At 39.2% G+C, this 27,781-nt stretch overlaps 1 protein-coding gene across 2 annotated transcripts; it reads left to right on the forward strand.

The window, feature by feature from the left end:
- Positions 1-36: 36 nt before the first annotated feature.
- Positions 37-27,052, forward strand: gdf11 (growth differentiation factor 11). 2 transcript variants are annotated; one of them, XM_085159608.1, is made up of 3 exons: positions 37-4,360; positions 16,397-16,770; positions 23,356-27,052. In XM_085159608.1, the coding sequence occupies exons 1-3, from the start codon at positions 3,946-3,948 to the stop codon at positions 23,734-23,736; spliced, it is 1,170 nt and encodes a 389-aa protein (XP_085015734.1). In that variant the 5' UTR covers positions 37-3,945; the 3' UTR covers positions 23,737-27,052. The 2 variants fall into 2 exon arrangements, with proteins under 2 accessions (XP_085015734.1, XP_085015735.1); XM_085159609.1 differs by having other exon boundaries at positions 23,359-27,052.
- Positions 27,053-27,781: the final 729 nt, after the last annotated feature.

Consider the following 27,781-nt stretch of genomic DNA (forward strand, 5'->3'; position numbering starts at 1 on the left):
CCACTCTCTCTGAACAGTCAAATATCCGTCTTTTTCGGGAGACATGGGTCACGTTTGTGGCTGTGGGGGGGTTAAAATATGACTTTTGGTTTGTTGTAAAGTTAAGGGAGAGCATTCTGGTGCATGGCCTGCCGGGTTTTTTTTAGTAAAGTTATAGGTACTTTTACAAACGTGACCAGAACAATGAAAAGTGAGGTTTAACAGGACTTTTCCTGTGAGAAAATAAGAAATCCCTTTTATTCAGTAACTTATAGAGCAACTTTTGGAAGCAGTGACTTGAAGTAATATTTTTTTTGTATGATTTTATCAGTCTTACATCATTGTGGAGGACTTTATGACCCATTCTTCTTTACAGCGTTGCTTCAGTTCATTTCATTTATCTTAATGTCTCTTAAGATCTCACCAAAGCCATTTACTGCTTCTGTGCTTGGGATTATTGTCCTGTTGCATTACCCACATTGGGCCAAGCTTTAGCTGTTAGACATGTGGCCTCACATTTGAGTATACTTCGGTATAAAGAATAGTTCATAACTGCAAATATCTTTTAGCTGCAAAACAAGCCAAACTCATTACCCTTCCACCACAATGCTTGACAGCTGGTATGAGGTGTTTGTGCAAATATGCTGTGTTTGGCTTTCTGCAAATGTGATGCTGTGAATTATGGTCAAAAACCTACACTTTGGTCTTGTCTATCCAAAGGACATTGTTTCAGAAGTCTTGAGGTTTGTTCAGATGCAACTTTGCAAACATAAACTGTGTTGCCATGTTCATTTATGAGAGAAGACGCTTTCTTATTCTTATTATTTACTTATTTAATTACGAATTGAAAATGATGAACTTGATCAATCATAAGTCATTTGGCTCAGAATAGTGAGGATTTCTACCACTTACAGACTCTGAAAACCACATACTTTTATTCCAATAAACTGGAACCAATCTGAGAACACAGACAGCAATGCTTCTTTACAGAGATAAGCCAACTCCCTCACTACTCAACCTTGACAGCAACTTTTATTGATTAATCTGTCAATTTAGCCTTTTCTTTGTCTTTTCACTCTACTCGCATATAGTGATTTTTGCCCTGTCATGGTGTGAAAACACAGGTTTCTGACAAAGTTAACCTCCACAAGACCTGGATCCTGAAACTGAAGTGTTTGTACAACTTTACAAACCAAACTATTTGACAGCTGAAGAACTTAAGATGACGGTCAATACATGACAAAGCAAAGGTTTTTTTGTTTTGTCTTATTGTTGTTGTTGTTTTTTAACATGTGTTACTTATCATTTAAACAAAGGGTGAAAGAGGAAGTGGAGAAAAAAGTGAACAACTGCAACAGGAAATGAGGAAACAGTTCAAACCCCCTAAATATATAATGATATTTACACAGTGTATGACTCAAAAGCTGTACACTGTTATTCATCGCAAATATGTGTGTTTATTGCTCACAGATGATCATGACATAGTCTCATATCTTGATACAGGGTTTCTATAATTGTAGGCAAATGTAGTAATATATCAGCCTACGCACTGGTTAAATAGAAATGTTCATACAACTTCCTTCACCTTTAAGGTGATTGACTGAATACAAAATCTGCACATTGCTCTCGTGCAGCGGACCAGACCCTCAGTTTGGGGCAAAAACTCCAAACCAGGTTTAAAATTTTCCTTGAGCTGTCCTCTGAACTGTAGTTTGTCACTGCGTAGCAACAGTGAGGACTGCTTACTGTAGACTCAGTGCTATGACACTTTGTTGAATCAATGACTGCCTCATTAATGACTGTTTTTCCTGGTGTGCTTGAGATATAACTGTTATTCAAAAAGAGGCTGGCCCCTTTTTTTACACCCATCAATGCAAAGACCATGAGGTTCACTGTGTATATATCATGTAGAAACCTCATTGATCATTTTACATTTATCATTTTAAAGTTTTACAAAACCTTTCTGAGCTTCAGTGTTTGTATGTGGGTTTAGTATGTTAAGGCTCTGAGTAGATGTTAGATCAGCAAATCTGATCATGCAAATGATTCACACTTTATCTGCATACATGAACAGAAAAACATGCAAACGTGCAGAGGACGGATGAGTGGCAACTGCAGTAGAATGAACACGAGTCTCTCATCACTTCAGGACTCATTCGTTTTTGTCTTTTGATCCAGTTTGCTAATGATTTATCTTAACGGAGCAACCGTTAAATTATTTTTCTGAAAGAAAGAGAATAACTAAAAGAGTTGAGCACATACCACCAGACATATTACCAATGCTTTCATGTCTGATGTCTCCAAGATTGTTGTAAAGGGACACTTTGATACTTTGGTACTTTAAAAATTTGTGAGATGACCAAGTAATGCATTCATTGCAATGAATTTCATTCGTTGTATTGGAGGTGCAATGGAGAATCCACAGTTCTTTAGTAGTGGCTGAAATGTACCTAACCAATAGGGTTCCTGCTTTAGAGTGCAGCTCCTGAAGGTGAATTTTACAAAACACAGCCTCCAATGAACAGAGAGTCTCGCAGCTTTGAGACGAGACCTGCAGTCGCAACTTTGTTTTTCTCCAGCAGATGTCGGTGTGGTCGCACAGGCTGCTCATCGCTCAAAGAGGGGGTGCTGCAAAACTTTTAGCCTATTTTGGAAGAAAAAACAATTAACTTACCCCCCTCCAGTGATATACATATGAAAATATGTATATGAGCGTGGTTCTTGGGCACCATTTAGATAACATCCTCACATGTTTATATATCGTTGGATGATGTTTCAGGAAAGACTGAAATTCCACAGCTCACTATAATTGCATGCGTCACTTGCTCATTAGTTCATATACTGATTGGTACAAATGGCATTCACACGGGTCTGTGTATACTAATAAGTCCATCTACGTTATAATTGAGAGCTTACAGACATGCTGCTGCTTAATGGCTCAAAAGTCTCCGAGGTGTAGGGTTATTAAACATAATCTATTAAAATCATGATCAGCCTTTATGAATGCACCCTTGTACACGTGGAGCTATTATTTTTCAAGGAAACCGTGAGTGTGTTCTTTCTTACTGGTTTCAATGAAAACTTTCACATTCATTTTGAAGAGCCTTACAAGAATATATCTAAATAATCTGCATAATACCATCTGGTCTACTTACATGATAAATTCTTATCTTCGAGTTACCAGTTTAATTACACCATAAATGCTATGTGCATGCTTCAAGATTGGCTGTGGTAAATTTGCGAGAAAGCCATTTAGCTTTTTTCTTTTTGGTTTTTATTTTTAAATTGGCACCATTGAACATTTAACCTATTTAAAAAACAAAAACAAAAACATGCATATTGAGCAGTTTGCCATCATCCTAATAACCTAATTGGGCTATAGGTTATCTCAAATGGGAGACATTGTTTGTGCACTGTAAAAACATTTATACTCTCTTAACGGTGCGCACACCCTCCCTTCCTCTGTCCCTCTTGACTTGGTGACAGACCTAAAAGCCTTTTGTTGCAATCTTAGCCAATGGAGGCGGATTACGACATCGGGCAGCTGAGATATATAAAGAGCGCCTTTTTGACCGTACTTGCACATTTTTCAGTGACACCTCTGCACACACTCACACCTCAGTGGACTAAAATTGTACAGAAATCAACAATTAGCTTATACTGCACGTGAGCAGGCTATGCATTCACCAGGCATTTAACTTTCAATCAAAGGAGCTTGTACCGACACCCTCTGCGCGCACTTTTTTTGTTAAAAGAAGAAAAAAAGAAAAAGAAAGAATATTACAAAAAGAGAAACTTCGGGGTGATCGTATTGGATTAGATGCATGTCACTTATTCTTTGCCGTTTGTAGGCTAAGACGAGGAGCGGCGCAGATTCGAGAGACGGGATCTAACGGAATAAAGTGCGTAAAAAACAAGCTAAGGAAGGGGAGGAAAAGTTGCGTTTTCTGTTGTCCACGCATCGTCATGCCGAGGTACAACTTCTTACTGTGCTTGATGGTGCTCATCTCCTTGGGACAGTCGGGGAGCGATGAGCCCAATCTGCTGCTGCCTCCTGCCAGCGAGACGCCCACGGATGCCGGGCTATCTCTGCTGGACGAGGACGCCGGTTCTCACGAGTGTTCCGCTTGTGTTTGGAGGGAGCAAAGCAAAGTGCTGAGACTGGAGACCATCAAGTCCCAGATCCTGAGCAAACTGCGTCTGAAGCAGGCGCCCAACATCAGCCGGGAGGTGGTCAATCAGCTGCTGCCCAAGGCGCCCCCGCTCCAGCAGCTTCTGGACCATCACGACTTCCAGGGAGATGCTTCGTCCCAGGATGAGTTTATGGAGGAGGATGAGTACCACGCCACCACGGAGTCCGTGATTACTATGGCCTCTGAGCGTGAGTAATAGTTTACAACCTAACAATGATATTGTCTCCAAATGCGTCATGCGCGTAATTGCGGAGCAGGATAGGTTCAAGTGGCTCAGGCCTGCTGCGGGGACAGTCGGTGACCTAACCTACTCTTAGTGATTGAGATTAAAGGAAACTAACTGGTAAAATTAGACAGCTGTCAAAAAGAGGGGATAATGTGTGAAACTGATAAATCAATAACTGGTAGCACAAAGAACCTCATCACTCTGAACGGACAGCGCCAATATGGCTTGATTGACTTTTGTCTTCATGACGATGATGATGATGATGAACCTGAGTGTTTAATATTTAGCTGCTGGACTCCTAGCTGTCACGTTTAAACTCTCCATTTCTCCCATAACGTTTTAAGAAGACGAGGCATGGCAGAGCCGTTTGAATGTCAAGTGCATTATTAATGATAATGCAGCATTTGGCTGGCAGTTGCATCACTTTATCCTTTAATGTCTTCCTTTGCATAAAGGCCTTAAATTCTGGAGTTATCACATCTCGAGGCCCTCTAACAATTTGCTCTCCCTCCCATTGTTTCCCATAAATCCACAGATAAACCACAGGCAGGCCCCCTCTGAGACATTTTATAAAATTACTTTTGAACCCTGGCAGCTGTGCTCTATCGCTCTTTTATAGGAGGCTCTACCGGTTCCCCTGCTGTTCATCGCAGTGAGAAAAAGTGTGTCCAAAAAGCTGCTATTGTTCGCCTCATGCAGCGGCCCCCCTCGGCCGCACTTGCCTTTTAAATGCGAAGTTTATAGGCGCAGCTCGTTTTTTTTTTTTTCACCAAGAGTACACAAAGACAGAGAATCACTTAGGGTCGAGGGGAGTGTGTGACCTTTTCGTGGTGAAGCGCCGGGTTCAACAACATTTACACACGTAATATATTCTGCACAAGGCGGATGAAACACTCTGCAAATAATCCTTTTTTTTCACTCCCTGGTTGAACAAAGACCTATATATGTGTGTGTGTGTGTGTGTGTGTGTGTGTGTGTTTACTGCCACTCACCTGTAATGGAAAGCACCACCTGTCTTTGTCATTATAAAAACAAAAAAACATTAACTCAAATGTCAGCTATTGAATTGCTCTATTTCAGTGCAAGTTAGAGGAGGCCATATGTGCTGTTTAGTTCTCACATTATTCACATTATTTTGAACCTCAGACATCCTTCAAGTTTTCTGTTTGCGTTGATTGTTGTAACTCATAAAAAGGATATCAGTGCACAGATGATGTCTTAGCGCAGGTGAAAGATTTGATTTGATTTCAAACTGCTTAATATAAGCAGCAGTTCATAAATACGTGAGTGCAGTCTCTGTTTTCCCTTTTGTTACCTGCTCACAAACACATGTAGAGTGTATTTGGTTTGTTATTGTTACCTCTCTGATTGGCTGATTAAGAAATCTCACATTCGACTGCATTGCTGACACACTCAGTGTACGTTCTGGGAAACACAGTGACTTCAAATTATATTTTTACCCCCGGTTTCCATCCTCTGCACTACCTCACACGCATACATATTCTCTTTCTAATGCGCGCGCGCACACACACACACACACACACACACACACACACACACACACACACACACACACACACACACACACACACAGTGCAAAGGGATTTGATATCTCATCAAGCCAGAAAAAGGCATTGTGTGAGCTTATTGCGCATTTCTGACGGCCCCACAGCGAAGCTAATGATTGACATTACTGCTGAATCTGTCATGTTAGGGAGCAGCACTTTCTCTCTCATCTGTTTGCCTCATCTCTTTACGTCAGCTACTGTTTTTTTTATCATCAGCTCAGTCTCTCTCTCTCTCTGTATTCCCCCTCACGCCCGCCTCCACCTTCTTCCCTGTTAGCCCCCTCTCTCCTTCCTCTTTTTTCCCCCCCGGTACTCATGGAAGAATTGAGAGAATGAGCGCATCTCCTTTGCCTGTGGCGCCTTAGTGATCCCACAGGATTAAAAGTGCCCTTTTCTGTCTCTCTGATAGAAGGAAGACTTCAAACACTATTCCCTGTGCACCTCGAACCCAATCACCCTTTCACGGTCGTGCACACTGCCTTTGATTAGGCCACAGGGGTTCACACAGTACATACTGAACTGGACCTGTGCCAGAGTTGCTTCTTAGTATTCACTCAAGGTACGTGGGTGCCGCAGTGGGGGTTGAGAGGGTCCATGCTTCCTGGTCTGTAATTACTATGAAATTTCATGGAAAAGTACATCTATTTATATCATAGTGCGGCACTTTATGTACTGAAACATCTCCCCTCTGTATGTCTGTGAAGGTTCTCAGTCTGTACAGCGTGCTGTTTAGGTAAACCGCTCCGCTTGTTTCCCTCACAGAAAAAGTGACTCGGCTTTGATCAGCGTGTCAGAGAATTTTTATTAACAAATGCATGCATGTGTATCGACGTGTGAGCTGCTCTATTTGTGTTCCTATTTGTTGATTTATGTGTCTAATTGTGTGTATTTTGGGGCTTGGTTTGTTTTGCCCGAGGTGGGGTGAGGATTTGACCCCACTAGTCTCTCATTTGTCACCTGTCCAAAAAACCTTCAGTCCAGACCTTCCTCCGCCACCGGCAACCTCTTTCTTTTTTTTCTCCCCTTTTCTTCTTCTGTATGCCTTAATGCTAATTTGCCACACTTTATGACTTCTGCCAGCCAGTAGAAAACACCAGAAGAAGCATTACAGTAATTGCTCAGACAGTTACTGCACTTCATTTACTGCAATAGACACAAGAAAGTTATTGTACTGCTGGTCATTCTTTAGATTTAGTGAATGTCTTTTCTTTGCTGCAAAGAGTCTTTTTTTCAGCTTATGGATATATTAGTGTGTCCAAAATGTGAGAAATGACTGGCAGTTTGCAGCAAAACACTTAAACCATTAGTGGGACGAGTACTTAAGGTTTAGAAGAACTCAAGACCACCACATTGAATGCATCCTTAAATAGCACTTTCACTTTTAAACTATTTTATCCCCACATTTTGTTCAGTAAATAGTAGAGGCCTACATTATGCCATTTTATACTGGCATCGTTATGTAATCCTATTCAGGTGAACCACATTCAGCCAGCATGAGCATCGGTTTACACAACTCTCGATTAAAGAGAGACATCCACACGCATGTCGAGGTATGCATGTGCCATTTTCCACATGTGCACGCTTGTGTAGACACACAGGGTGCCCACACACACCTACTCACACAGTCACACACACACTCCAGAGAAAAGTTCTCCTATTGACAAAAAGGGTCACAGAGTTCACAGCTATGTGATATATTGGAAGAGGAGACTATTAACCTCATCAGGTCTCTTTCTTTGGCAGCAAAGACGAACCGGTAGTAACTTGAACACTTATCCCCCCACCACACACACACACACACACACACACACACACACACACACACACACACACACACACACACACACACAAACAAGTCTTTTATAGTGTTGACCCTATAAAAGGGTCATTTCCTGAAGGTGCAGGAACCATAAAAATTAAGAGGGAGAGCGCTAAAAGGACAGAGCACCAGCAGCCGGACTGTCTTCAACTCACTGGTCAGTGTTTGCTGGAAGTTGATGACTATGTGAGGTTTTTATAGATATAGTCTCAGTTTGACGATGACACCTGTTCTCCTTGTGTAGTTGCTGGCATCAGTTCAGGGAAAGATAAACTTTGGTGTTTGAATTGTTTGGGCGCTGAGGCATGAGCGGTTTGTTTAAAAAGGAGTAAAAACTTAAGACACGTCCGTACGACTGTAGAAATTGCACAACGTACCGTCAACTTTATGGCTAATAAAATTTCAAAGGGACCAAAGTCTATTAATACGGGGACAAAATTTCCCCAGGACCTCAGGAATCTCACTCCTTCCACCCTCCTTCCTCTATTCCCACGCTCCTGTGTACCAGTCCCTGCAGCTGGCTTTTTCCCCCTGGCATTTGGAAATATACCACCTTCATCAATAATACAAGAAGAATGGATGTTTGAAGACACTACTGCACATAAATATTTCCTCCTGCTGCTTTTTCAGCTGGTGTGTGTATCGCTGCTGAGTTCCTTGTTGCTTCTTTAAAGAGTTTCAGAGAGGGAGCTGGAGATAGGTGCACCGTGGCTCATGCTGTGGCTCTGGTGGGGAGGTGGAGGGAAGAAGAGAGCAAGTCCACAGGGAGCAACAAGCAGCCCAATCCTATCCTAAAGGGACAGAAATAATGGAAGGGTTTTATAGGTACAATTAAAAAGACCTGAAACAGATGTTACGTTCCACTAATAAACGAAATAATTACTTTGGACCAGTAATTAAGGCCTATATAGGGACGCAAGGGAGGAGGAGGAAAAGGGGAGTGAAAAGATAAAACGGAGATCATTGAGGGGATTATTGTTGATGAATGTGTTCAGGCTCTGTGTGGTGATGTGTGAGGAGGTGCTGAGGATCAGTTTATGGAAGAGTCCATTAAATCTAAGGCATTTAAGCAAACGAAATGCTTCGTGGGCGCAACGTTGGATCCCACGAGGGAGCCAGTATGTTGGAAAGAGGCACAATTAACAGTGGATTACCTCATTATTATCTACATGAAAATTTAATCAGCCTCTTTTCTGCGGCAAAAGAGAGCAGCTTCGTACCGTGTTTATCACCTGTGGTTGTATTTCTCCTCACCATACCCACATCACCCGGGGACATTCATTATGGAAGTTGTGAAAATGCATGGTTTGAGTAATTTCTTTAGGGACGAGGGCCAAGTTTGATTTATATAATGTACAGCAGAAATGGATAAAGAGAAGCTCATAAAGGGAACTATGGCCATATTATGTTGATTATAACTGAGGAAAAGAGGGGGAAAAGCTTCCTCAAGGGAGGTTTGGCACAATCTGGCCACACTGACTTTGCCTTTTAGAGAAAACTCTTGGCTCAGGCTCTGACAGATTTGGGTGGCCTCAGGGATTTTTCTCAGTAGCTTAGTGAGTTCGAACTTGCAGGCAGAAGTGTTTGCATTTTGTTTAAACAGTTGACATAAATGTGTAAGGGGAAGCAGCTAAGGAGGGATGAGTTTTAAGAACAAAGGCGATTCATATTTCAAGCTGCCGGAGCTGCTTAGCGGTCAGTGCGTGTTTGATTGTGTAACATATTTATATGAAACATTTGATTTCAATTCTAAAAGACTTCACATAGTTTTTAAAAATTCACAAGACACTTAGTGTAGAAATTCAAAAGAGGTCAGTGAGAGTTTGCTTGTGTAATATCTGCTAAAAGTTTGAATGGCTTTGTCTGTGCATTCACATAAGATAAAAGATAAATGAGGATGTCGTCTGCATAATTATGAAACATGATTTCATTATTTCAGCAGGCATCTAAAGTGACATAATAAATCTGAGCCAATGGCTGAAAATTTGATGAATTTTCACCTCGATTCCTTGCAGCAGTAGCCCTGGCTTTGTTATGTAATCCAGCAACAATTACATGTTGTTGGTTGAAGGGTGGGAAGCTGCTGATAGATTGTAACTTGTAGCTATTTATTTTTATTTTTGTTAACTGTTAAACATTGCCAACCAAAGAAAAAATTGGAAGCAACACAAAATGTTTCATAATTTGTTTTGGGTGAATGATTAAGATTATTGTAAATGGAGATTAAAACTGGTGTTGTTGGGTTTGAATGGTGGATGTACTGGTGCAGCCCTGTAGATCTCAGGGCTTCAGGGCTTCAGGGCTTGAACTGGCAAGTAAGAGTCCAGTTCACCCCACTGGACGGCTTTGGAAAGTATGAACGTTTCTGAGAAATCAGTCATTAATATTATTTTAAAAATTCATTATAATATTATTATTGTTCATAGGTATTTCTTTCTCCTATAGTAGTTCAAATTATAAAATTTTTAAATGTTTTCTGCCTTTTCACTATAATCTTTAAATAACAATATGTAATGATTGTAGATTAAATGATTGCACAAAAACTGAGAGATGTGCATCATTTGTTTTCTAAACAGCAAAAATGATATTTTCCGTTATTAACAGAGTGGGGCAAAGTGTGTGTTTTCATTTGTGCTCATGTTTTCAGGTTTGCTTTGCTTTTAAATATCATCTATGGCTCAGGTGAACATTTTCAGAATCCACATTTTCTGAGGACGGTTTTTCAAATATAAACATACATTTTGATGCAGTGGTTTAATTTCCCATCAAACTGAGCTGTAAGTGCATCACAAACTGATGCTACGTCTCGTTTTCTCACAGCATGTCAGGTGCATTGTAATGAAAAGAGTAACATTGACAATAACTACGAATAATGTATTTGTCTACTATCAGAAAAATAATCTCTAATATCTAAGCTAATATCTGTATTTTGCAGGCTTTGCAATGGAAGATTTCTGGTGTCTGTTTGTAGTCCAAAGAGTGTTGACCAATCAAATTTGAGCAGATTTGGCAAACAGTCTGCATGACAGAATTATACGTGCCAAAATAAATCTCAGTCAGATGAAAAGATCATTTTTAGTGGCTTTCTAAAATTTTCACCTCAAACACTAAGTGTTAGACCACTTGTGCACCTTCCTGTCCTAGTCAAGAAATATATAGAGCACTAAAGTAGGCAGATCACTCCACTGCAGGGACTAAACTCTAATAACTCAGCCTGCACACACCCAGTCCCTCTAACTGTGAAGAGTTTAACACCAAATGCATAACCTACTAATGTATGGTTCTCGTTTTATGCCTGTTTTTGTCAGAGAGAAAGCACCACCTATTACGTGAAGTAGCCTGGTCTAGACAAGCCAAACCAAGCTTAGAGCTGGACCTGGTTCCAGCTCTGGTTTCATGGATCTGCATTAGTGTCATTCTCTGTTTTGTTTTGTTTTTCTTTCCAGCAACTTTCTGTGTCACGGTTATTTCTAGCTATCCAGATATATGGGGCAATTTGGAAAAGTTTCATGCAATGTTTTTAAAAATGAAAAATATTGCTACACTTAATTTCATTGAGAAGCAACAACCAGAATACGCTAGGCTGTAGCATGTGGTATCACTTGTAGCAGGGAGATTTAGACAATAAATCTCAGTGTTTTGTTTTGTTTTATGTGAATAATGTGAAACATTAATAAGCAGGAAGTTAAAGGTCTAAAATAGCGCTGTGTGAGTACTTGTGATTGGTAGTTTTAAAAAAAAAAGGTTGGCTAAAGTTTCACAGAAAAGTTTGGTTTTGTTTTTTGCTCTTTGGGTCATTTTAGCTCAATTAGGAAAATTTGCTCTGACTTTCCTTGGAAGTTAAATGTGTTGTTATATAGAAATGATAACAATACATTGGGGGAATTTAATACCTGTAAATTCATTTATTTTTATTATTTTATGGCTCTGTGTCTATTAAACTAAATAATCATCTGATATTTTAGTGTTCATTCTCACTTAAGTCTGATAGCAATTTTTAAAAAATGCCTTTGAGTCAATTAAAGCCCTCTACTTGCTTGTGTAACGCATGAGAAAAGTTTTGCATTTAACAAAGCAGAACATTGTCCTGTGGCTTTAATGTCCTGCATGTATGTGTGGCTGCACACAAACACAAGCAGTGAGAACCGGGCGTGCTCCGTGCTGTCCAGCTGTCCACCTTATTGCTGTTCTCAATGCACACTCGCTCTCCCCATCCTTCTGCCCAGCAGCCGTGCCCCTTCGCTACAAACATGTGAAACTCAAAAAAAACAATGAGTTTTACTGTGTTTGCTGAGGGCAGTTGGTTTGGAGCTGGTGTATGTTGTGCATTTATGTGTGGCTGCGTGTTTCCGTGTGTGTGTTCACTGAGCTAGAACAGGGTGCATTAGGAGGTGTCTTTTGTTGCTCCTGGGGGGCTACTGTGCTCAGTCCTAATAGGAGTCTTGTGCCTGCCGTTGTCCCCGGGAAGGGCTTCTGAATGAGGGGGTCTAACTTTACACACATACACACACACAAGTACGCACACACATCCTCCATCCTCAGCTCGAGCTCGGCCTCCCCCACCACCCTCTCCTTTCCCCTGGGACTGGCCGAGAAACAAAGAGGGAGCGGGGCTGGGGTGGGATGGGATGTTTGAGGGGGTGCACTGTGGCCCCTGTCTTATTAGAAGGGTCGTGAACGTGTCACGATGATTAATATGCCGAGGTGCGCAGGGATACCCTAGAGTCACATTTATTCAACACGAAGGCTCCCAAACACACACTCACTACAAAATGGCACATTTGCATTTCCCATTAAGAAAAGAAAATATAGATATATATGCAAATGAAACTCCTATCTAGGGTCATACTATTATGCATTATCCATGTGGACATTAACAATAGGTGACCATTTCTCTCACCACCACATCTGAGCCATGTACTTCCACCTGATTGGTGTAATCTGCTGCACAGCTAGGTGTCATTGCAATTTCCAATGCAAGTTAGGAAAGGATATAAACAGTTTATGAACTTTGGTCAAACTATGTGGTTATTCACTCTTAAAAAAGTTGTTTCTTTGCTTTATTTGACAAGGAACATTTTTGACTGATTTAAAAAATAAATTTAAGATATATAACAGATAAGTTCACATTGAGGCATACTGTGTATGTGACTGAGTGGACAGGTTGCCACAACAAAACAGTAGAAACCTTTGTAAAAGTCTTCTTGTTTTATGTGTTTCCTGTCACACTCCAATATATATATATATATATATATATGTGTGTGTGTGTGTGTGTGTGTATAAAATCTATTGTTCTAGGTGCATTACTTGGTCTCATATTACTTATTCATTGTATAACTACACCCTAACTTTCCCTCTCCATCTGTTTTCAACAGCTTACCCGGCTCAGTTCTCATCCCTCCCTCAGGAACGTCGCTGTGTTCACTTATTAAAAGCATTTAAATGGGCGAGGACTGTATGAAAACTGACAGATGGCATGCTGAATAAACCCTTATATTCTATAAGGCTCCTCTTACATGCATGTATAGGAGGCTAGCCATGGAACACAGGTACCCAGGGAGTCCACCAGATGTTTGATAGGCTCACCTGCAGGCCCACTGCGTGTTGGCAGTAAAATCCATGCGCTACATATGCTGCAATTATACCACAGGGAAATAAAGTGCTATAATAATGAAGCAGGCAGGAAACACGAGGAGGAAAATCAAACAAACCTGGTTTCCTTTGCAAAAACAAAGTCTCTTTCTTTCTGTCTTTAATTTGGATTTCAGTTTGAGTAAAATGAGATGAGTGCTCTTACTGTAAAGTAATTAGTTTCTACTTTTCATCTTCAGTTTAGCTGACGAGAGAGGTGTTTGTGCTCCAGTAGGTGGTGCTGGACGCATAATCAGACTTCTTATCTTGACTTCATTATTGAAGTCAGTGTTAAAACACAGAGCTTATACCTGTTTAAATTGCGCAGGAAATTAAGCCATAAAAACAGTCTCGCCATAAAATTATAAGCTTTTCAACAGCGGTTACTTCAGGTGGAAGGATTAAATGTCCCACCACTTTTTTTCTGGATCTTTACAAGCTAGACCTGCTCGTTTTGCACACGTGGAACACTCTGGCAAGGCGTGGGGTGTAATTAAGCTGCAGGCATTCATCCTCCATGGTTTTCCTCTGACTTGTGCACTAACAGGATCCATAAAGGCACAAATTGATTTCACCTATCAATGCAGTCATTGTTTAACATGACGTAGCTCATATGTTGTGCATGTGTGTTTAATAACCGGGGTCCTCGCTGGATCACGGCGTGCAGGCCCTGCTTCTCGGATTACTCTCCTTGAGAAACTGACCATTTCATCCCCTCAGCATTTGTTGGATTTTTTTTTTCTCTCACAAAGGCGATGAAATGTGTTTGCAAAGGAAGTGCTGGTGTATTCGTGTCCTCATCTGCAGTGATTCAAAACAACAAAAAGTATTAATCACAAGCAAATTTGCAGAATAATTCATTACCAGTTTTGTGCTGATGAGCAAACACAACACCACCAACGTTAATTGCTGTGACCCCAGCAACCCCCCAAAAGGAACATTGTTTGTCCAGCGTGAGACACTGTATAATTTACACTCACTAATGACTTGGAAATACAGGCTGAAGGACCACGTCTGTCCCTAACTTGGCCCTTATTCAATGCTTGCCTTGGACTCTTCTAATGGACAGTCCATTTGTACCTCAGTGAATTCTTATCCCTCAATGCATGCCCATAATTAAATTGCAGTGTCCTCTCCTGGTTTGATAAACAATTCACTATTGGCTGCAGAATTTCCACCCTAATCAAAACAACAACAAAGTGATTCAGCGTTGTTATGTGTGCGCCTGAGGTTTCCAACGATTCTCTGGTAAAAAGGCGTGACGTGAAGAAAGACATATTACTATTGCCAAAGGGTTGACCTTGACCTTCAAACTCAATCTGGCTGTTAGAGCTGCCCCTCCCCAGCACCCCTGAGATGTAAAGAGGCTGACAGGTTTGACCCCTGATCCCATTTCTTAACTAGGCTGAGGTTCCAAATAACCTTTTGACCCAGGAAGCAGGTTGCCCGAGCAACCTCAGATTTAGCAATGATTGACAAGTTGATACAGTTTTTTTTTTCTTTTTTAAAAAGATGGACAACCGCAACTCCTAAAAGTGCAGAATCTGTAGTTTTAATTTGCCGATTTGCTCGGAGCTAATGGACAGTTTAAATATTCTATTGTACTCTCGGCACATTATTATGCCAAATAAATACAGAATAAATTTCCCTTAGTAAATGAATGCTTTACATGGAAATGAATGAACGAATTCAATGGATGGACGCGTCATTATATCAGATGGAGGTCTATGTAAATGACCATGTGCAGATCTGACATGTGGTGCAAATCACCAAAACACCAGAGCCCGCCCGAGATCATGACAGGAATAAATCTGGCTCTTTAAGGGGACGCCTTGTGTTCTGTGACATAACCCTTAATCCAGACCCCAAATACATTTGTAAGAAAGGGACCCGCTAGGGGAAAAAAAGAAACCTTGAAATGTTTTAGTTTTGCTAGTTAAATGCAGGGGTAGGCCATTTCATTATGAGTGACCCAGGGGAATCTAAGGTTACCATCTGTCCACTGGCCACCATTACAGATTCTTGTTTTAATATGCAAATGTATCTGTTTTCCAACCTTAATGTAATCACACATGTAACCGAATAGATAACTGACAGCCTTCAAGCAGACAGGCTGAGGATGGCTGTCAGTTTACTACAGACATGCTGCTTTTATTAAAATAAATGTTAGGGGGGTTTTGTTTTGTTTTTTAACATTGTCATGCTGTAAAATGAACACCAGGTATCTCCCTCGGTTTAGATCACACTGTTTCTGTAAATTATGGGCACTTTTCCAGGTGTTTACAATCTAACATAGTAACTATAGTTTTCCCCAAAGAACATACAAACTATTACATCTAGAATAAGAAGTATCCTTTCAAGAGTGCAACCCTTTTTAACTAATTCAGTGCTTCTGTTTATTTGTGCCATGCAGGCCTATCATAGTCGTTGGCTTTATGATCCATTACAAAGCATGAAGTAGTGCATATGTGCTTTCTGATGCCTTCATAATGCACTGTTTCTTTTTATATTAGAGAGGAGAAAATCCCACTTTTACTGAAGCTTCTGTTTTCCTCTGAGTATTCATGAAAGCTGTTCTGAAACAGTAGAGAAAGAAAGCTGCAGAGTGATGCTGCAGATTCTCCTAATTAATTAATTCTTTGTTATCTTCTAAAGACCTCACATGACTCAGTTGGAGGGATGCCTTTTGTTTATTAGCAGCATATGAACAGAGCGTGCTGGGTTGTCCTTTTGATGATGATGGCGATTTTGCATTTGTACATCCAAAACACTGACCATTAAATTGCTACTACTTAATTAATTTATTTGTCTGTTGTTTTAGAAAAGATAATGATGAAAAAAAAACATGCGATTAGAGGTGGAAAACCAGAATAAATATGAGTACTTTTTTGCATTTAGATTAAAATGCAAACACTCTTAATGCTGGTGAAACGACTGTCCACGTGTGCTTCTATAAATCTGACTCTCCTCTGTTTCACAGCGGAGCCTCTGGTGCAGGTGAATGGAAAGCCCAGCTGCTGCTTCTTCAAGTTCAGCCCCAAACTGATGTTCACCAAGGTGCTGAAGGCCCAGCTGTGGGTGTATCTGCGACCGTTGCAGCAGACCTCCACCGTCTACCTGCAGATCCTGCGACTAAAGCCAGTCACAGAGCAGGGCAGCCGCCACATACGCATCCGCTCCCTGAAGATAGAGCTCAACTCCAGGGTCGGCCACTGGCAAAGTATTGACTTTAAGCACGTGCTGCAGAACTGGTTCAAACAGCCCCACACTAACTGGGGGATCGACATCAACGCCTTTGACGAGAGCGGCAATGACCTGGCAGTTACCTCACTGCGACCTGGGGAGGAGGGACTGGTAAGGACCCTCAGACCTGTCCCTGGGATGGGGAGGGAAATTACTTTGTGCACATGCAAATTCAGATTTTATTCAAAGAAGGCAATTAGAAGATCATATTATTAGTCGATAAATTGGTATTAATAATCTGGAAGCTGGAAGGCAGTAATCCTGTGCATCATTTCTGTCTCTCCACATATTTTTACTTCTACAATAAACTCTTTGAAGCACGTAGAGTAAAATTTATACACAAAATATAGCAGTCGCTAGTGAGGAGCCACTACAGCTATACTGTGTTTTTTAATGATCCCCTTCCAGGTTTTACATATATTGTAATATTGTTTCCTAATATCAGATTAACATCAAGTACAACATCAGGATAAACATCCTGAGCAGACTGTAAAATAAAATAAAATAAAATAAAATAAAATAAAATAAAATAAAATAAAATAAAATAAAATAAAAAACATGTGGTATAACAGAGACAAAAAAATGACAAGCATATTTTAAAATATACAATAATGAGATAGGAAGAAAACACAGGGGTGTCTAAGCGAGTACTGTATAATGCTAAAATCTAGAAAAACTGGGCTGACGACAGTGAGACAGTGATAGGTAATTATATTTTGTAACTTTATTAATAGTAAAGCCTGATTTTAATAGGCTCTAAAACTCTAGAACAACTAAACAGCAACCTGAGCTCAAACATTACAGTACAACTAAAGCTCAGCGTTACTTTAATGAAAGAAACACCAAAACATGCGGCAAAAACTTTAAGCAGCAAAACACAAATAAATCCAAAATGCCAAAAAAAAAAAAAAAAACAACACAAAACTACCGGACCTTGGATATACCTCCTTACATTAAGAAATATCTGCAACCGCTCTGCAGCGGGTAGAACGGTTTTTGGTTGTTGTTTTTTTGTGAATCTGCATTAATTTTAAATCAAACAGAAAATCCTCGCCATGCAGTCATAACATCGCAGTGAACTGCTGAAGGCCTTTGATGCTTTACTCCTGAGTTCCCATACGTATTTTCTGTATGATTTCAAACTGTATCGAAATCATATCTATACTGGTAAATCTGGGTTCTGAAAACAGCCATGACCACTCGAACACAGCTGTTTCAGATCGTCCGTCAGCATTATGGATATCAACAAACTCTAATGACGTCTAATGATACAAAAAGAACTTTCTGCGCAAAATACTTTTCAGAAAATCTGATTTTTATTCCTTTAGTTTTAGGTAGAAATCTTTCCTTTTTCACTTTCTTAAAGATAACAATGCCAGTTAAAGGACTACTCCATTTAAAAATGATCCTGCTAGGATGAAAACATGTTTATTTGCAATGGTTCACCTTGGGGAAAATGTGAAAACTTTAAGTAATTAAGACAAATTTTTACCCAGTGTTCCTTTGAATACTTGGGATTTTTTTCTACACTGCAAGTATGCTTCACTTTTTTCAATGCTAAACCTCTGATGTAATGGATGGAGCTGCTTCAACCTTAAACCTCAAAGGAAAACTCATGAACCATTAGTCTAGTTAGCAATCCCAGAGTTACTGCAACTGACAGTTACAACATCCCTGTTGGATTATGTAGGCCACTTATCCTGGTTAAGCAACACCAAATATTTACCAAGTGATTATTTGGGTCAGCTCTTCACAACACGTATCAGGGGTCAGCTCTGGTGTCTTGGCCAATAAATTGCTGCCTTCTGAGCACACAGCAGTGTGCTATATTATTCTTGGTAACCCAAGAAAAAGGAAAAGATCAAAAAGACATGCAAGTGTGCAAAAATTAAACAAAACACAACAAGAAAGACATGAAAGAGTCAAACTCTGCTTCTTCCTGATCCTCTGGGTCTTTTTTCTACAACAAAAGCCCTAAAGACCAGGCTGACATGGTCTCACCCCAACAGCCTTTCAGCTTATTTCCTCTTTTCAGTGTGCTCGAGCCCAGCTGGAATCACTGTGAGGAGAAGAAGGCTTTGTAAAACAAACATGATGGAGTAAAATATTTGATGTGCTCGCCTCTGCCCAAAGGTCAAGGTTATGGTAGCCTGCAGATGACCTCTTGGGTCATGAATCAAACCAAGCGTACAGAGTCAGCTATCGATGTTTGAATAGACCAGTTTCTCTCAAAGCCCATGGAGTCAGTGCTCAAATGGAAAGTTGTGTTTCCTATTCAAAGCTGACAAATTAATTCATACATTTTAGTTAATTATAAAATGACTATTGAATTTAATTCTTTTTCTTTTTTTTTTTACTTACAAGTGTGGTTTCTTTGTATTCTTTGTACTCAAAGTTCAGTAGAAAAAGAGTTAGGGGCTGAAAATACTTGCCGTGTGAGCGAAGTGCTATGAAATCCATTATGTTTCGTTAAAGTGGATCAAAGTCTTTGTAGAGAAAATATATTTGCTCTTACATTATTTAGAGGTATCAGAGATTTCTACTTTCCCATCAGATCCTTTGCACACAGATGTCCAGATCACCACATGAATATTAATGATGGAGTTATAAACCATATGTCACAGCATTGTAAATGTTTCATTTACGATAGAGTCAAGAGCCCATATGGTTTGTTAGATGAATTGAGCACCTGACATGGCACAAAGCTTACAGAATCTGCAACTGTGGTACAGGGACTTGAATAAATACTACTTGAATGCTATTTGTACAATTACTAGACTTTTATTTCAGATATCAATTGCTTATTTTAGCACAGATGTTACTAGTAACAATCATTAAAGTGCCTCAGTAAGACAGTATGCCATTTTGACAATTGACAGTAAGTCATCACTGTATGTATACAGTACTCATCTTTATCAAGGATTTTATGATATATCTGTTATTTCTTCTGTGATATTTAGGCTACATTTGTAACTCTTTTAATGCTCATCATGCTGCTATAACAAAGTGCAAATACTTCATTACTGTGCTTAAGTAGAATTTTGGGGTATCTGTGCTTTACTTGTGTAGATATTTTTACTATTACTCCGTACATTTTCAAAACAGACTCATTACTTTTGCTTTTGACAGATTTGAGGGAAATTATTATTTCATGTCACTGCGAGCCCTAGAACATCAAACCAATTTGAGCCTTAACAGTAACACATGAAAAGCAGTCCTGTTAGTCTATTAATCACTAGAGGATGTCGCATAAAAAGAGACAAAAGAGGTAAAACCACGTGTTATAATCAGGGGTTAAACTGTTTGTGTCCAGTTTGTCCAGCTGCTGTATTTCGCAGGGAGAGAAAAAAAGAGCTAACTTCACTCAGAGATGAAGAAAGAGAGGTTATATTTAAAAGTAAGGACTGCTCGGTGGTTGTCCTAGTGTTTTTAAAATAGGTATTGGGTCTGCACATGTGTCATTATGTTTTTTCAAATTGTGAGACCTGCTGCAATGCAGACTAACTGTGTCATTTAAAGGTTGCATGAAAAAAATCAGCAGTTTACTGCAGGATAAACAGATTAGTTTGCTGTACTCTGGTGGGTTCAAAGTAAAGAACAGTGTGTGTAACTGGTGCACAGTGGCTGTGGTGCTCATTGTCAGCGTTAGGTTACATCAAGTGTAGCAGAGATGAATTTGACATTAAGCTGATGATGTTAAGATCCATAAAGACAAACAGTGTACTGTCATTGTAGAGGATGGAAATAAGCCAGGACAACTCATGAATCATCTACTTACATCTGGTTCAATTCAGTTGTGTAAATCCACAAGAAGCAGTAAAACTCAGAGCAGTAGCAGACAAGATCAGCTGAAAACAGTCTGTACATTAAGAAAATCTAATAGAGCTCTCAGTAGAAATGATTGAGAGTCATGAGTCCCCTTCCCGATGGTGAGCCATTAGAACTGATTTTAGGGTTCCTCCACATGCTGAATCACACTTTAACCTCTTCCTTACTCATTTTCATTTTAGTACTGATAGTCTATACTTCTACTTAAGTACAAAATGTCTGTACTTTTGCCACCTCTGCAAATAACTACTACTATTCAGTACTTAACTCACTGAATCCATTTTGTGGTGGATTGAGTTGGTGTGATTATTGGTGTCTTTATTTAAAATGCACTGATTGCCCCCTCCCGTGCATGAGGTGAGATGCTTGCAAAGGTTTTGGACATATATATTGTGCAGGTAAAGATAATAATATTCATTCAACATTTACAGACATGTATGAAATCTTGGCCATAGCTTACAAATCTGAAGCTGCACTCTCTCTAAAGGGCAGCAGGAGGCGACACCTTAGGTTGAAAAATGCATCAGTTGAACCAGTGATGAGATTCTGATCTCAGTCAGTGGCTTTAAATCTTATTTGTAATATAGATGTTTTAGATTATGAATCCTTTTAGAGTGAAACAGAAGATTAAGCAAGTAAGGGTGGGCCGATTCTCTGCCTGCAGCACCCTGCCTGTCTATGTCAGACTCTTTATTTGTTCTCAGTTCAAGATAATAAAGAAATAGTTCAGGATTTTAGAAAATAAGTTCTTTTTTATTACCAAAGTTTGATTATAATATTTACAGTATTGAGAATATAAAGCTGCTGCAGTTTAGCCTAGTGCAAAGATTGGAAGAAGGGAGAAACGGTTAGTAAGGCTTGTTCCAGAAACAGACGTCCAAAGATGCTGATTAAAACACTGCTTTGTTGTTTAATTTTGTTTAATTCCCACAAATAAATAGAGGAAATAAACTAGAACAGAAGTAAACTGTTTCATCACAAATAGCAGACAGGCGTAACGACTTCCCAAAGTGTGGTTTTCTTTGTGTGGTTGAATATGCACTGCACAAAAATGACGTGTGGAGGGATAAAATGTTCTAATCAGAGCTGAAGAAAGAAAGATTTGGTTGATTGTAAGAATCCAGTTGATGAATGGTGCAATTCCTGTGAATAAATTATTATGCTAACCTTTAATTAGCTCCATTCACTTCACTTCAGTTTTTGTTTATATAGCACCGCATCACAAAAAATGTTCCCTCAAGGCGCTATAAGACAAAAATCCCGCAATAATACATAGAAAATCCCAACAATCAGATAACTGCCTATGAGCAAACACTTGATAACAGTGAGAAAGAAAAACTTGGTCTTAACAGGACGAAACCTCCAGCAAAACCGGGCTCAGGGAGGGGGAGCCATCTGGTGCAACTGTTTGGGGGTGTGGGTAGAAAGACAGGACAAAAGACATACACGGTAGAGAGCTGGAGTTTGAAATTATTACTAATGATTACATTATTAAATTCAGAGTGTAGAAGAAATGCTCCATGCATTATGTGGAACTAAGGGAGAATTTTTTTTTATCATTTTTATCAGAATGTAAAAGCAGGAAATTAGAGGTCATCCAGGTCTATATGTCTTTAAGACATGTCTGTAGTTTAACTAATTGGTGTATGTCATCTGCCTTCATGTATAGATAAAGCTGGGTGTCATCTGCATAGCATTAAAAATGTATACTATATCTTCTAACAATACTGCCCAAGAGAAGCATATATAATGCAAAAACATTCTCCATTCACATGAAAAAAATTAAAAAAGAAAAAGAAAAAAAAAAAAAGATATGATTCATTTAGAAGTATACTGGAAATATCAGTTATCATTGCTGTATGGTAATAGGTTATAAGAGTTGGTTGCTGTCCAGCTAGACTGACTGAGATGAGTTAAAACAGTTGATAGCACTAACCCCCAGTCACACAGGGCTAGAGTTGGTTTTACAGTACCTGCAACCACCAGTTGCGAAGGTAAAATGAGCATTCCCCAACCAATTGTGAATTGTTGCTGGCAGTTGATGGCTAAAGCCACAATCATGTAGGCAACTTTTTCTTTGAAGGCAAAACTTCTTTATTTCTGATAGTGTCACACTTTTTACGATTTCACAAGAACTTGTACAGTAGCTGGACAGTTTTTGTAAGCCCTTCACTTCCATTCAAAGTCTGATGGCAACTATATGCTAGCTATCAAAGCAATCACAGTGAACCTTTTGTCAACACCAATGACTGGTGGTTTCCATGGACGATTCTCTGTTCCTGATTGACTGGTGCTCTATTCATTTTACCCTACATTATCACATATCCAACATGGTTGACAAGGTAATGTGGTTTTTACTTGCAACAGCGAAAACCACACAGAAATGTCAGTATGGGCCCGCTTCTTGTCATTCTGCATATCTATTGGTTACACAAATCTACATTACAAGGTGAAGCTTGACCTCAGCTGGCACATTGTGTTCTGCTTTTTTCAACACTGTGGCAAACCATCGCTTCTAGGGTTCTTGCATTCTATGTGAAAGGCCTTATGGATCATCAACCATCTGTCATCTTGAAATCTGACAAATCCAAGTCTGCTTTACCAGTGTCTAGTGGTTAGTATGCCCTGTTACTGGAACATTTTATTTCCTTGACTCATTATACCACCAAAATGTAAGAGTTTAAAAGAAACACATATGATACACACTAAATTCTCAGACCACAATGTTGAAAATAACTGATGTTATCTAAATGTTTGCATTAGCCAATTGTCAGTTTATTGTATTTTCCTTTGCTGTCATGTCTCTGCTGTTGTTCTCTTATAACCACCTCTTTCTTTTTGTCCTGCCCCTCCTCCCCCTGATTCCAGCAGCCGTTTCTGGAAGTGAAGGTACTTGAGACAACCAAACGTTCTCGGAGAAACCTCGGCCTGGACTGCGATGAGCACTCCACTGAGTCTCGCTGCTGTCGCTACCCTCTAACTGTGGACTTTGAGGCGTTCGGCTGGGATTGGATCATTGCCCCTAAACGCTACAAAGCGAACTACTGCTCTGGCCAGTGCGAGTACATGTTCATGCAGAAATACCCGCACACCCACCTGGTGCAGCACGCAAACCCGCGAGGCTCCGCAGGGCCCTGCTGCACCCCAACCAAGATGTCTCCCATTAACATGCTCTACTTCAATGACAAGCAGCAGATCATTCACGGCAAGATTCCAGGGATGGTGGTGGATCGATGTGGCTGCTCTTAGGCTGCTGGAGGAAGCACATTTGTGTAAAGCCCACATTAAACCACCTGAAACCCTTTCTGAGCTCTCCCCTGGCACCAGAACCCACTCCTCGGCACCAGATTTCACTTCTGCTCAGCCACAAAAGCATTCCACTGGGTTTCCATTTGTCCAGTAATTAAACTGATTCTAACTGTACAAAAAAGTTATGAATGAAATAAGAATCAAAACAGAACTGAGTGATGGAAATACCATACATTATGAATGATTTAAAGAGGCTGTACTTGTGGAGCAGCTTTTGAAAGTGGTAAATGAGGCGCTATAGGATATATGTTAGTTTTGTGGGTTTTTAAAATATTTTTTTAACGACATCTTTGTGAAATATCCAGGTTAGTGGATTGAATCGACAGGAGACAGGAGTATTTACACTTTTAAGAGCAATTCCAGTTTTGAGGTGAGTTCGCAAATACTTCATTCCACAAATACGTTTACTTCCAGTGTGATAAAAATGTTCTCAAAGGGGCATTATCAAAATTATTTTGCAATCCATCACTTTAACAAAAGCTCAGAAACAAAAACAAACACGATGTGAATAGGTTTAACTTCTGGATGTACCATTAGATGAAATCCAAAATCTTCCTAAGAATATTAGAGATATCCAAAAAAGAGAGAAAAAAACTAACAAACAAAGAAAATAAAACTGCACCCTCTTTTAATGTGTATTACCTGAGTTTGACATTTTCAAGTATCTCCAAAATCTCTTCACAGCAACTTTGATTTGTTTTGTTTGTTTGTTTTTAGATTTTTGTAATTAAATATTAAGAAAGGGTTATACAGATGGACATGTTATGTAATATGTAATTTGGCCTCTGTAATGAGAGAGGCTTTCAAATCAAACCCTTAGGATGTGATTCAAGTTCAGCCTTAATTTAAGGGGTTTAACAAAAGTATGGCGTTAACTGTTTAGGAGCTATTTTCATATATAGTTCCCCATTTTCAGTGGTTTAAAATTAACTGCGTAAATTATTATATTTTAAATATAAGAATCGTTTTAATAGTTGAATTTTTGAATTGAACTATTGTTTGAATAGTTGAATACTAAAATGCAGTCTACAGTAAAAGCTACCCTCTACATTTACTTTTGTATTTCACACGAGATGCATGCTCTACTGCAGTGATGGGGAACTCCAGGCCTCAAGAGCTGGTGTCCTACAGGTTTTAGGGCTCACCCTGGGTCAACACACCTGAATCTAATGGTCAGTTCATTACCAGGCCTCTGGAGAACTTCAAGACATGTTGAGGAGGTAATTTAGCCATTTAAGTTGGATCAAGGACACATCTAAAACCTGCAGTCCCTAAATTGTCCAATTACTTTTGAGCCTTTGAAAGCTATAGAAACTATGGGTATGAGAACTATGATAAAAATGAATGAATTCCTAAACAATTAATTAATATCCTAAACTTCAATCACATTTTGCTTGTTTTATTTAAAATCCACTGCAGTGGTGTGAAGGGGCAAAAATCTAAAAAACATCTTAGTCCAAAAATCTATGGACCTAACTTTACTAGTTCAGCTCCACCTTTAAAAACAGATACATAAACTCAGTATTGCTGTTAACCATTTGGCAAAAAAGAGTTTACCTTGCACACTGAAGTCTAAAGAAAAACTGAAATCCAGATGCACCAAGTTATTCAGTACTGTGAGGAGGAAGAGGGCAGGCTTTGCGGGTTTTTTTGTTTTGTTTTGTTTTTAATTTATCCAACAAAGGAAAATCACGTTCAGCTTTTGCAGTAAATGTTTAAAACAGAGAGTTAAATGCACTGTTTTATAACTTGAAGAGGCTCGGGACTGAATATGTAATAAAAAAAAATAACAAAACAACAAAATGCATACCCTGAAATAAAAGACTCAATGTTCACTATGTCCTAAGGGAATAATTGAGCTGAAATTAACACAAACCATGATTACAGTTTTATCACTTTAAGTTTACATTTCTTTTTGTGCAGTGTTTGTGGTAGATGCATTACTCCTGACACACCAGTTCATGCTTCTTCTTCTTTTTTTTTTTTTTGCTAGTTTCAGAATGGATAAAAATACAAATGCAAAAGTGCAGTAATGTACTAAGACATTTTAGCTTTTATGATTTACAGCAAAGAAAATAAACAAAAAAAAAGATAATTTAACTCAACCACTGATTTTAGCTTCGAAAACATATTTGACTGCATTTTGAAATGCCCCCATCCACATCATCCTCAACTGTATCATCGCTGTCATAATGGGAAAAAAAAGTATTTGTTAGTGCTTGAACGCAGAGTAGAATTAGTATGCTTGAAGCTTGTCTTTGTCTCCTGGGTATCAAAGCAAAGATATCCTTTTGTTATAAACGAAAGCACTATGCTGTTGGATAAAGGAAGAGCCTTCTGACATTATATATAAATGATATATGTATATATTAAAAAAGAAAGGGGTACAAAAACCTTTTTGGGGGCACTCTACCTTACCAACAATAAATTTTGCACTATGGGACGTTCATGGCGTGAGGAGGTAAGTGTTGTGTTTTACCAAGCACAAGAGAGCTTGTACAGTATAGGTTAAAAAAAAAATAAACTATTCAAGCTTCTGGTGATGAACCATAAACTAGCGAGGTTATCACTTCTTTTGGATGCCATCACACTTTCCTGACTTTGTCTGAAGCGGGGGCCTGTCCATACACTCACAGATCTCTATCAAATCTTGAACCTGGATGTACTGTAGCAGTGGCCTGAAAGGCCTCCACGCCCGCTTTGGCTGATAAGTATTGTGTGTAATAAGTGTCTGGATCAATGACTGTAGAATGCTTTAACTGGAAAAGGCCCACCCATCAACTTTAACCTGTCACCGCATTAGAGAGACTTCATTCTTTTGACGTAAAAAAAAAAAAAAAAAAGAGTAGAGTGTCTTGTAGAAGTTTGGGGGGGGATTTTATATTTTTTGGTTTTGTTTGTTTGCTTTTGCCGTTGTGTGTGTTTTAAGTGAAAGCACCCATGTAAGAATGGGAGGAGTACCCAGGGACTGTTAGCCAAAGTAGAGAATGACATGTTGTGTGCTGTAACTTTTGTAATTGCAGGAATATGCTAGAAAATTTCAAAGGGAGGGAAAAAAAAGTTGGTTTAGGGGCAGTGGTTGGGTTAAAAGATAAAAGAAAAAGCTGGTCCATTTTTATTTATTAATATTAAATACAATGCATTTCAAAGTCTGTCTACCTCACGTTAGCCTAAAAATTTGCTATCAGTTTATCAGAAACTTTTACTCATAAGAATATCCCCACCCCCACCCCAACCTTCCAAAAACAGATGAAAACCACAGGGTCCCCTTGCTCTCAGGTTCAGATTGAGTTATTGACAGAGTGACTGATGGTACCAGTTCTGGTAACGCGTGGTCAAAATATTAACTATGGTTAATGCTCTTGAGAAGTTACATTTTGAATTTTAGTCTTTGTATGCTGGTATATGTAAGAGGGTTTTTTTTCCATATAATTATATGAGAGTAAGAAATGTAAATACCAACCCAAATGTTGACATTTATGATGTTTTGGACAGGTTCACCGCTTCTAATGTTTTTCTCTCTTTCCCTCTTCATTCCTCTGTTCTTTGTGTAGTTAAAGAAAAAGAAAAATCACCCCACGTTTGTAGTTCTATGGTTGTGCATATGAGTAACTGTTCAATTATTTTTGCCTTTTGTTGTTTATTTACTGTCATTTTTCTTTTGTACAATAAATCATTTATTTAGCTTATGCTGCTTTTGTTGTTCTTATGCTTTGCATCTGCGCAAATGGGAAACTTCAGACCACGCAGAATAAAATGAACTAGTTTGCAATCAAAGTCCACACTTTAAAATACAGAACCAAGTTCACAAACCAAAAACGAATTAGTCCACCTGCATGTTTTATTCTTTTTCAAAAGAACCTCAACCTGCCATCCTAAATACTCTATTTTCTCTTCAAAAATGAAATAAATTACTGTTTACTACTATAGAATCACAGAAAGATAAATGCAAAGAAATGTACAAAACACAGTCTTTCAATTTTAC

The sequence above is a fragment of the Neolamprologus multifasciatus genome, chromosome 5 (assembly GCF_963576455.1).
Source record: "Neolamprologus multifasciatus chromosome 5, fNeoMul1.2, whole genome shotgun sequence".
NCBI lineage: Eukaryota > Metazoa > Chordata > Actinopteri > Cichliformes > Cichlidae > Neolamprologus > Neolamprologus multifasciatus.